Below are 12,452 nucleotides of genomic sequence, written 5' to 3' on the forward strand. Positions count from 1 at the left end.
TCACAGAGAAAATTAATAAGAATCTAATGTAACTTGTTTTGCGTTGGCAGAGATGATGATGATGATGATGAAGACGATGACGACGATTATGACTAGGGCCACAACGATGGTTGCGATTGCAATGAGTATCAAAAACTTTTAGTTCGAATGAGAACGATCATCATCATCATCATCATCCTTATTATTATTATTATTATTATACAGATGTTTCTGATCCTGTGTTTCCTGACTCTTCTTGTTCCGGCACGATCAGGCCTAGCAAAGAAGACGATCAGAAGTGCCGATGTTTGTGTCCCGGGTGACACCATCGACGAGACCGCTGTCAGAGACTTTGACAGGTATGTACAATAACCCATCGAAATGTAATTACCGACAATCTAAACTGTGTGGAGATCTTTGGTCTTTTATCAGTCAGTTATCCTTCAAAGAGATGGCGCAAAACTAAAAGCTGGTTCATACGTTTGGGATGAGCTCTAACCTGAACCGAATCACATGTTGAAAAAGCCAAACACCGTTATTATATCGAAATTATCGCAACAAATATTTTGCAACCATCATTCGAGTTCAGCTGATTTTTATATCGTCAATAATGTGTATTTTTGTTTCAAATTTGATCTCAATTATAAAAACAAATAGAAAAAGTAGCTGCATTTGAAGTTGATATTACCGTAAAAAATATTTACCAAGACTTAATATCACGATGATATGTCAGCGTTTTTCTGTGCCACAGCAGAAAAGTGTCTCCATGCTGATATTAGAACATAGGGTTCATCTATTTTAAAAGCGTATGCCACCAAAATTTTATACTTGCTATTTTTATTGAATCTCGTATTTAGATGAGAATATTCTAATTTTAAACCGAAAACACTATTTGAAATGAATAGATTAATACAAATATTAAAAATCAGATATTTGATATTAGATGCTAATTTAAATTTACATATCAGTCGTATATTCTGTTAGAGAATGATGTCATTCCTATCTTAAAGTATTTATCTTTTACAAGCTAGATAATGATATCAGATATTTGACTTAATAAATATTGTTTCTAAAATGTATGTATAATTCCAACCATTCTGTGACAACCTTTAATCAATTGTTTTATCGTCATCATCATAATCATCATCATCATCATTAGCATCATCGTCGTCGTTATTATTATTAAATTATTATTATTATTATTATTATTATTATTATTATTATTATTCAATACACGTAGTATCCTTAAGTCCTACCTTAGCAGTTTATCAGTGAAAAGAAACTGTAGTGAACCACATTTGGATTCATTCGGAAAATAAAGAAAGAAAGCAATCGAAATTCTCCATATTAACATTAATTAGTGCATTTTTGACCTCTGTGAAAATCTCATCTAATGCAATCTGAGTGAATAAAGTTTTATTTTTCAATCTCGTGTGTAATTTGAAAAATGTTTTGCTGTTTGCAACAGATTCATTTTTTGCAACAGATTTTGTGGACCGTGTTTTCTAATGGCGTTCCTTACTAGATTGATGAGAACAATCTAACTTTGATGCCTCCCCCCCCCCCACATTATTTTAAGGAATAAGTGAAATTTAGAGAAACTATGTAGAAAATCATCAAACATTTACAATGCTTTCTTTTCTTTATTTTTCCGTATTCATTTTTTCAAGAGATTTATGTGTAGATTAAAAGTCCGTTCCTCCATTAAAACTTACCTTAGCTAAATTCGCGAAATTTTCCATTCAATTAATGAAGAGATATGATTTTCAAAATTGCTGACGGCCTTACATTCCTTGACTATGGTTCGGATTGCTGTTATGTGCAAACATCAAACTAGAATGAATTAAGCAGCCTCATACATATATGTAATAATTCCACAGCAATTTCGAGCAAAATGGCATGTTTTTGCTGTATAAGGTCACATTATGATCAAAAGCAGAAAAAGTGTTATTATTTGCCTCTTTGTAATATTGTATTCAATTAAACGTAGAAAGTATGATGAAGAGCTTTCTGAACTGCCTTACAGCTCATTTTAATTTTGTACAAGGATATTACAAACAGGCCCTATAGCTCATTTTAATTTTGTACGAGGATATTACCAACAGGCCCTAGAGCTCATTTTAATTTTGTACAAGGATATTACAAAGATGCCATAAACCCCAATTTAATTTTGTTCAAGCATATTACAAGCATGTCTTACAACTCATTTTAATTTTCTACAAGCATATTACAAACAGGCCCTACGGCTGATTTAAATTTTGTGCAAGGATATTACAAGCAGGTATTAGAGCTTATTTTTATTGTGTATAATCATATTGTATCCAGGTCATTTTAATTTTGCACATGCATATTACAAATATGAGAGAGAATGCATGGAAGATTAAAAAATAAGTTCAGACATAGACTTCCATATTTTACCATTAAGATCATTTTTGTTTTCAGTAATTATGACATTTCATCCCATATTAAGTTTTTAATTTGAAGGAAAATTAAATATATGAATCATTACATTTATGGATTGACCGTTTAGGTTCATTGAAGTATAAGCCGAACAAAAGCCGACAATACAAAAGTTTTGAAATCGTATTAATCGGTTTATTCTTCAGTGCATGTACAAAGTAATTGAAATTTTACATCTAATGAAGACAAAATAACGAAAATCATTTTAGAAAATGTATTATGAGATCATTGTAGCCTTTTCTAGCCGTGTAAGAATATATGCAAAATAGCGATCAAAAGCTGTAATGTGCATGCAGCAAATCGTTTTTCCTGACAGCATGGTACCAGGGCCGGCTAGTGGTCCAAACGGGTCCCGCCCTCACAGAAGCCCCGCGCGTTAGTAATTTTTACAAATATATCTAACGAGAGAAAGTAATTTTAAAGCAATGGAAGAAAATTTCAAGTTCAGTATCATATAAAACTTGTTTAAAAGTTTATTTCCAAATGCCGTGCTCACATGGTGCCACGCTCGTAAATCCAGGGGACCACGCCAATATGATCAGAATCGGGTCCCGCTTTTGCTAAGGGCGGTACTGCATGGTACAAACTAGCCGAGGGCATCAAATGCTTACATGAGCAACCGGCATTGGTTTGTACAGTCGGATTATCCAATGTGAAATCCATGTTGGGTAAATACGCATATAATTAGACGGCAACATTTATTTCAGTTTGTTTTATTATTCAATTACTTTCCCATTAATTCATGATATCAAAGCTTGGAAGTAATGCTTACTTGACGTAGCCGTACGCAACATTAAACAAAGTATAATTTTTGAGTTGACACTTTTAAGTGTACGCAAATCATTTATTTGTTCGCAAGACAAGCAGTTTCGTGACAACGAAGGAAGTGCTTGAATGATTCATTGTTTCTCAATGTTGCCGTCTGGCGTCATCAAACTCTTACCTAAGGCTCTTACACAGAATGAATATTCTATTTCTTACGTATCATCATTGCATCGAAATGTAAAATTTAAAAAGGGAGTGAATATAAATTTAAACAAATTTGACATTTGTATATTATTTGTACAAGGTCATTTAATGGAAAAAATTTAAAATCCTTTCAATGTACGTCTGAATTTAAATATTGTACTTTTAGTATTGTGAGAACTGCATTTTGAACCAACACGAAAGTACCTTTGAGTTGAACCAACAATTTTTTTTATTGAGCGACGGAATATATTTTTCTGGCACAACAACATAATTGTTCATATTTTTACACAATTTCACGTATTCCGCTATCCAGGCCAATTTCATTTGCCTGTTTCCCGTTCCAGCTCCAGTTCGTCACCATAATCGGAAGATGGAAGTAGGTGCATTTGATTTAAATGGTTCTCCTCAGTTATTTTAATTTCGTTTCTAATTAATTTTGTCTGACGGCGCTGTTATATTATTATTATTATTATTATTATCAGTGTGAAAAGCCTGTACGAAGATGCTGTTGCTGCAAGATCTGACCTTGGTGACCTTCTCAGGAACGTGACACAGGAAGAACTAATGTAAGTAATCATTTGAATTATGGTAGTTGTTGAGTATTACTTAACTATGAACGTTGCTAGATCTGTTTGAATCAAGGTAAATTTTAGTTACCTATATAAAAAATGGCAGTCATTAAATCTTTGAATTTCTGGCAGTTGGTAAATCTTATAATGTCTCGATGTACTTAAACAAAATATTTGTGAAGCCAGTAGTCAGAGTCCTAGGACGTCTGGTCTGATTCCGACGGGTTACGTCACAGCCAATTGCCTATTTACAAGTCAAAATTATTGCCGCTCCAAATACAGGCCACCATTATCGATCAATATTTCATAAGCCAGGTACCCATGGGTGATTTACAGAAGTCTTTGCCTCGATTGTTTATCTTTAATTCGAGTAGTTATTACGCGTCAGTTCACGCATGTAGTTTATATTTATAGAAACTAAATGAGTTTACGTGCACGGATGAGATCCCATGAAGATAAACAATCAGGCAGTCGACCAATGTCAGTCACACATTTAGTGGAACCTAAGTTATAAAATATAGGTGTCCCAAGCCATCCCCTTTTTGGGGAGACAGAGTTTAGATTTTGGAATGCATATATATGGTTGTGACGTCATTCGTCTTTGGAGTGACGTATGTGACTCCGAGTAGTGAGACCAGTACAAACAAGGATTCATTTCACGCATATAGCTTCCATTTATATTTATTTGTCTATTTATATACGTAACTAAAAGTTAACATTCAAAGCCACTGCACAGTATCTGACATGCAGTTTCATTTGCACGTAACATATCAGCCTTGACCGTGACATCTTACAACTTTGACGCTAACAATTTCAAGATTAAATTTCTCTTTAGGTTCTGGTGATTACTGCATGCAGATTGCATTGCTGGTTTATCCATTTGGTGTACCATTGTAAATTTTAAAGGCTAATCCAGTCAGGAGTCCATTCGACTTTTCAGTTATTCTTGGACATCCTCCTGTATATTTTTCAAGAGATTTTAAATTATATAATTTAGCGGTATGCTTCATAGTTTGTAAACAAACACTATGGATTAATAAACACCAGGGCCGGCGCTACCATATAGGCAAACTAGGCAGCCGCCTAGGGCGCTGATTTCAGAGCGCGCATTTATCCAAATCAACAACAGTTTTGAAAAATAAATAAATAAATGTCAGTTTTATTGAGGGTCGTTTTTTTATCATGGTTTATTTCATACAGGGACAAATAATCGGGTAGATTCAGTCTGACCGAAACACCAGGCAGACCGGAACAAGCAAAATGAGTGAGTGAAAATCGCGCGTATACGAAACTTTCAGGACGTAATTACGTTCGCGTGTTTTTATAGGCCACGATTTTTTCCGTGGAATTACGCGTGTACGAAACCTTCAGTTTGCCGCGGGGGGGGGGGGGGGGCCAGAATCTAACCTTGCCTAGGGCGCCAGATAGTCTGGAGCCGGCCCTGCTAAGCACAAGTGGTACTTCGATCTAACAACACAATGATAAAATGTGATTGGTTGTCACAAGAGTTTACCTGATTATGACCTGCATTATACTATAGCATAGCTCAAGCCATTTTACCATTTTACCCACAGAAATAGCATGGTTATTATAATTAGACCGGACAATCCCTGTTATAAGATATTATTTCTGTATGGGCAAGTTGTTGTGTTTGAGCAATACAAAACTGATGATAACAATAAACATTTTTTCCAACTTGAAGTTTTAAAAATGTCAGATGCACACACCCGAGTTAATACTTTTATTTCAACTTGAGTAAGATTTAAACTTTCTACCTTGATCTTCTACTTTTCACACGCTTTCAATTTTCTGGACCGTCAAGGCGCATCAAATAGATTATATGTCCATGAGTTATTAAAGTGAAATACTCTAAAAATAGTTCCATAGTGGCCAATTATATATGTTCAAGACAACACAAGTCATCCTTTTTCCTTCATTACAGCCCTTTCGAGCTTGCCAGTTATTACTACGACATGTGTCCCACTGAGATGGTGCCGGCGCTACTTTGGGGTATTCCTTACGGTCCCGGTTATAAATGCTGGACCATACAACGCGTGCTTTACGCCAGGTGTAGAACGTAAGTGACGCAAAACAATAATATCCATCTTCATACAAAATTAAAACCTGAATATATATATATATATATATATATATATATATATATATATATATATATATATATATATATATATATATATTCAAAATAGACTCTGTAACAGTTGTTAGTCACAGAGAGTACGAGCGCAGAGGGAGACCACTCTAATAGTTTGAAGAGGAGTGATTGACATAGTTCAGGAGTTTCAAATGAAAGACACAAAAGATAGTATGCATTCATTTATACGCGTGGATTAAATAAAACTGCTGACAAAGTTAGCTGTGTTCAATAATAAATTCAAGAGAAAAACAATGTAATTGTGTTGATAGGAAATATATTAAAGTAAGATTTACTGTAATCTTTAAAAATACGGTAGGAATTTCTTAAAGTAAAGACGTCAAAATCAATGCAGTATGAAAAACAAAATGAACTCAATGTTTGATGTAATTAAGACAAAAGATACATTAAAATTAATAAAAATTAAATTAAATTTAAATTTACAAAACAAATTAAAAATCTAGGAAATTGTGTGGGTTCAAATCCTACTTTGACCATGCCGGGTCCTTGGGTATCTCTGGGCAAGACACTTTACCCGAATTACCTCTAATTGATATGTCCTCTTATGCATATGTGTGCGTGTGTATGTGAATACGTAAATATATGTATAATGTGTGTGTACATATTAATGGATGGATATGAATTTGGATGTGTGTAATGTACGTATGCACAAGTATATACTTATTGTATAATAATACACGTGATAGATTTGATTTTAGTGTATGTATCAACCTTCCCACCATTCATTTCAGTAATAAGCCTTAATGAATGTGTATCTTCTTGCTGATGACTAATCGGTTGAAAACAAATAAGATACAAATCCATTATGTATCCTTTTAATGTAATAATCATGAAGGCTTCGGAATGTTAGACTGTTCATCGCATTTTAAATACACGGGTAGTCGTCATTTGAATCATTTAAGGGAAACAATTATTGCTGATATAGTAGTTCCGCTAAATTTGTATCGCTATTAAAATCCTTAAGTTTTTTATGCTTTTCTAGTGACTAGTAGATCTAAAACTTTAGAAAAACACGATTTTCGGTTATTGCTGTTTGATTCCATAAATATGTCAACTTTGAAATCATTACTAAAAGAAATGTTTTTATCATCAATGCTTCCGATGACTTTAACGTTTATTCATCTGGATAAATTGTGGCGATGTTTTCATGCATAAATGACTGCGATAACTAGATAAGTTATGAATGACACATATTAACAATCTGACGCGTTGTAATTTTCATCTTTTTGTGTATCTGCATGCGTCAGTTTATTTGCATCTATATATGTTAAATGTTCCTCTATCTCTTTATTGTATTAAAAATATAAAACCCCATATGAATGGACCAAGCTATGCACTTTTAATATTTAAAATTTAAATTGCACTCCTTTGTGGATGAATTTCTATTTCTATTTCTATTTGCTAAGTGATCGTCTCCTTTACTTTGGTTCTTGTGGCTATTTTACATATCGGGTGTGTGTTTCTTGAGTTAAAAAATGTATTTCGTCTTCATATTGGTATTGCAAATTTAACCTGAAATCTTCATGCATCAGTTTTGCAATTTAAAGGAGGATCATGCAAGTTCTTTCTTACAGTCTGTACCTCTGTAAATTATAGGTTTCTGTTGCTTGTGGACTAATTTAACGTAAAACCAAAACCCCTGATGGAATGAATGAATCTGACTTATGACTACCCACAAAAGTGATCAATCGATTTTAGCCCGTTTGCCTGTGGTATGCTTTCGAAAATCATCAAATTGTATATTCGGTTATTTCCTGTCCAAATGTTGCACATGATCTTTTAACTCTCTTACCACCATAATCTGAATTCCACCTCAATTCGTAAAGTTCAGAGACCCAATTGATTGATGGAGGTTTCGGTGCCCTCCCTCCCTTCTTCTGAGCACATAAAACTAAGCGCAAAACAACCGGAACGTTTCCTAAAATAAATTTTCTTTTCAGTCAGGCGGTTACAAATATCTCCTGGAAGCGCTTAAAATGCAGTAGCTTCCTGAGACTTCGCCCCTTGCGTCCCCGCCTACTTTTTTACGTCGCCCCTCTCCCCACCCACAAAGGGTATTTCTGGATCTACCACTATTCTTAACTTGATCTCTTCGCGAGTCTAATTGTTAGGGCTAGCTGTATGTTTACAAATCAAAATTGTCTAGTTGTTCTGCTTATGACTTCTTTTAGATAGGCTTGAACACCGTTAAAAAATTACTCTATATATTAATTTTTACCACCGTTAAATCTGTGCTCACTTGCGTTCCTTTTACGATTATATGGATCCCTTATCTTTCTGTTTACGATTTTCCCTTGGTTATATTATTTTGTTATTGGAGCATTAATTATCGAAGTATTTTCTCTTTACATTGGTCACCGACTATTTAGCTGACACTATTTTAACATAGCTTATATTTTCCACGTGTATATATATATATATATATATATATATATATATATATATATATATATATATATATATATATATGTTTGTGTGTGTCTGTGTCTGTGTGTGTGTAACTTTCAACCTTTATTCCTACCTAATGTAAAGCCATCTACTCCCTCTGTCATATTAATCTGAGGGTCGCACCCGCTAATGTTTTAAGGTGGATCTGGCCACCCTCAGAGAAAGGATTAGTCTCTTCTTTCTTACAATGAATTTGGAGGGTTGTTGCCTTATTTTCTTATTCTAAATCATCAGGAACATTGATTGCTTTAATCACAAGTCGATATTTAACCATACTGAAGCCCCTGGCTGGAAATGAAATGCTAGAAGATCCAGAAGCAGTGTAACCTGCGGCCATATTAAGACCGTCTCCTGGAATTAAAGGTACAACTCAGTTTCACATGCCGTGTAAACTGAAGTAATGTCAGATGGTACCATTGATACTGATTTGATTGCATACTCCCTTCGACTCAATACCAGTCAACCCAATTGGCCTGGTATACTTGATGAATTAATGAGAGTGAGTAGGTTTGATGAGATATATTGAAAAAGGTTGTTCACATCCAAGGAGTTCCAAACCGAACTCTTTTCAACCTACATTATGAGTTAAAATAGACTAAGTGGCTTTGTTTACTTAACGCTATTAATCAAGAGTCACGTGTGCGTTCTACCAGGCTATATTCAACTGTCATTAGTAAGCGTTCACGTCTTCGCAATGTTAAGAAAGCGCACCCGATAGTGTGACTGCGCACGAAATTTTACATTTTCTTGGGTGGTTTTTTTTATATAAAAAAAAATTTAAACCATGTCTTATCCTACACTATATGGCTTCGGTATATGAATATTCTCTCGCTAGAATTCACAACCATCATTCTCAAAAAATGTAAAACAAAAGTTTATCGTAGGAGGGTTTGGCTGGTCCCGTACTCTGTAGATATATTAACAAGCTGTGGGTAGATAGTTGTGGGCTTTTGACACCCACCTCCACCTATCCCAATACCTGTTTTTTGTGGGGGAGGGCGGGGTCTTCATGTAAACGCGACTCTGAACCTAAAAAGGCAAAGTTCGCATGTAAGCATTTTTTCTCTTGGTTCGACTAACGTGTGTTTGCTTTTAATGTATCTGTTTAAACATCAGGTTTAGTCTCCTAGTTTTTAATTTTGAATGGCCTCCGACAATGAAATCCTGGAAAATTATATATGTCGCATCTATTTATCTGCTTGTATATACGTTTCGATTTGAATTGAAATAAAAAAAATTAACAAAAGAAAACAACAAAACAAACGCCGATAAATTCTTTTCCACAGCTATCTGTTAATTCAATCCTGATATCATTAGATGTAACATCACAATATACAAATATACTGCAAACAGATGGCATTGATGCGTGTAAATATTTTCCTGATTACAAAACTAATAATATCACACTATCGAGTGAAGATCTTTATAAAATAATACAATTTATCTTGGAAAATAATGATTTTCAATTGAATAGTACAATTTATATCCAAGTAATGGCTACGACAATTGGTAGTTCTGGGGATATTTCATAATAATCCTCCACTTTCATGGGTAAATTTGAAGAAGAAAAAATTTTTTCTTCAAAATGAGAATTTTAATCCAAATTTCGTTAAGATTTTTAGATGATATCTTTATGATCTGGAACCATTCAGAAGAAGAACTGCAGAAAACGTTTTAGATTTCTTAAACCATTTTCACCCGACAATTAAATCTACTTTTACTGCATCTACTACGCATGTATCATTTTACATGCAAACATTTTGATAATACTATCTCCCCAAATGTTCATCTCAAAGAAATTAATATCCACCAATATGTAGAATATTCTTCATGTCATCCCATGTCATGTAAAAACAGCATACCATACAGCCAGACCAAACGATACCGACGGATTATTTCAGACGATTCCCAATTAAAAAATTCTTTGAACGGATTAAAAACGTATTTCCAAACTAGAAAGTATCCATTACATAAAATTGATTCTTGAACAAAGCCGGTAATCTTACGCAGCATGAGGCTTTAAACACAGCAAAATGTACGACTGAGGAAAATATAATTCCTTTCACAATACATTATCATCTTTCATTACTTAATATAGACCTTGTAAGTAATACATATTGGAGTCTCCTCAATTAATCAAACAAAAACGGCGTAAAAGCATTTCACAAATTACATCCAAGTAATGGGTATATCAATGGGTAGTTCTGAGGAAATTTCATGATAATATTCCCTTTTCATAGGTAAATTTTAAAAAATATTTTCTGCAAAACTGCATATCAACTGATGTGATTTATTTGGTAACCTGTACAAAAACGTAACATGCAGTATGTTGGACAAACACTTCAACAAGTTTCTAAGAGAATGAATAATCATCGCATTCATAAAAAAATTGAACGGATCCTCAGTTATTCTCTAATGTTTTAATACAAATAATCACTCTTTACTTGATTTGTCTTTCATGTCAATAGATATTGTGCATGGAGAGATGAACATATTAATTAAAGTTACTGGATTCACAGGTTAGATATTTTGTATCCCAATTTCTTTGATATCAGGTCAATATATAAAATTTTATAAAATTTTAATAAAAGAATTGATATGTTGTTTATGCTTTATAAATACATAATTGTATGTATGATTGTTTGTCTCTAAATTATTATTTCACCGTTTCGATTTGAAACATTTATAATTTTACAGAAAGGAGTGTCAATACTGGAACGCCGTCCCTTGGATTCCAAACTACAGGTTTGTCTGTAGAGAGAAGAGGGTTTATGAATATGTCTGGTCATTCTGTGTCGCAGATGGTACACATCATGGATTCTTCCAGCTGATCAGAATACAAATTCCCAAATGCTGCGTCTGCTCTTTGACCAAATGTTAACCGTGAAAGAATATCTGACCAAACTAGTGATGTTTCTCTCTCAAGAAAGAAAATAACGAATTTGGAATTAAAGATATATATGTCACTCTCTGCCTTTTCGAAGTCTTTTATCTGCCCCATTCTATGTATGTTACACTCAGTGTTTTTTTTTTTCTAAGTATCTACTCAGTAAATGCAGACGGGCTGATTGTACAGAAATGTGTTAATATATTTTAGTCATATAGCTACTGTTTTTTTTTTCCTGGTTCGTTTAAAGAGTGGGTAGATACGGTATACTATCTTGCAGCTCTTTGAACTATTAGTGGCGAGTATGCGTGACTTTGAGGTATTGGAAGCTGACAATTACACATGGATATTCCATCTTTTGTTCTCCGATCGGTAGCTGATTATGGCATGTAATGCAGGATATAGATCGAGTATTTATTGTTAAACTGACTAAGATGCCCAATTTTGGCCTACGTGCTGACTCACCGATAATGAGTCCATCAGCTGCCAAATCACATGCGAGCTACAACGACTGTTTAAAACAATCAACAAAATTAGCATTGAAAATATACAATATCTTCCATTGACTGATAAACTTAGTAATTAACTGCCACTGTGTTAAATTTAATTATATGGAAAATTTACAAAATTTATTTAGGGGTTTGGACCGAGACAAGGAAATCCCAGTCAAGGAATTATACGATTTGTCTCCCACGAGACTATTATTGCTTCTCACTTTATATAAAGGTCATTAGGTTTTGTACTCTTTTATGAAAATCTGAATAATTAAGTAGAATCTAGTTATATATGCAGCTCTTAGGAAAGCAAAACAAAAAGAAAAAATATAATTCTTACGTGTTGGAAACGTTGCGCAATGAGCGTTTGGGGCCGCGTGCTTTTGTTTTATCCAAATACTGCGCATTAAAACGAATAGGTTAATGAGGGCAAGTTCTATGCGTGAGAAAATAGAAACATAAAATCATTTGAT

The 12,452-nt window shown here is 33.9% G+C and overlaps 1 protein-coding gene across 1 annotated transcript; it reads left to right on the forward strand.

Annotated features, from left to right (window-relative positions):
* Positions 1 to 204: 204 nt before the first annotated feature.
* On the forward strand, positions 205 to 11,564 carry LOC149780814 (uncharacterized). The gene is made up of 4 exons (XM_089936427.1): positions 205 to 338; positions 3,891 to 3,974; positions 5,920 to 6,054; positions 11,296 to 11,564. The coding sequence occupies exons 1-4, from the start codon at positions 205 to 207 to the stop codon at positions 11,477 to 11,479; spliced, it is 537 nt and encodes a 178-aa protein (XP_089792553.1). The 3' UTR covers positions 11,480 to 11,564.
* Positions 11,565 to 12,452: the final 888 nt, after the last annotated feature.

This window comes from Sinohyriopsis cumingii, chromosome 16, assembly GCF_028554795.1.
Source record: "Sinohyriopsis cumingii isolate HCF-2022 chromosome 16, ASM2855479v2, whole genome shotgun sequence".
Classification (NCBI taxonomy): domain Eukaryota; kingdom Metazoa; phylum Mollusca; class Bivalvia; order Unionida; family Unionidae; genus Sinohyriopsis; species Sinohyriopsis cumingii.

Bases quoted from the DNA above. Each gene is read 5' to 3' on its own strand.
- LOC149780814 (XM_089936427.1), top strand. From the start codon at position 205: ATGTTTCTGATCCTGTGTTTCCTGACTCTTCTTGTTCCGGCACGATCA. The intron at 3,975-5,919 runs GTAAGTAATCAT...CCTTCATTACAG, and splicing joins GTGACACAGGAAGAACTAAT to CCCTTTCGAGCTTGCCAGTT. The intron at 6,055-11,295 runs GTAAGTGACGCA...ATAATTTTACAG, and splicing joins CTTTACGCCAGGTGTAGAAC to AAAGGAGTGTCAATACTGGA.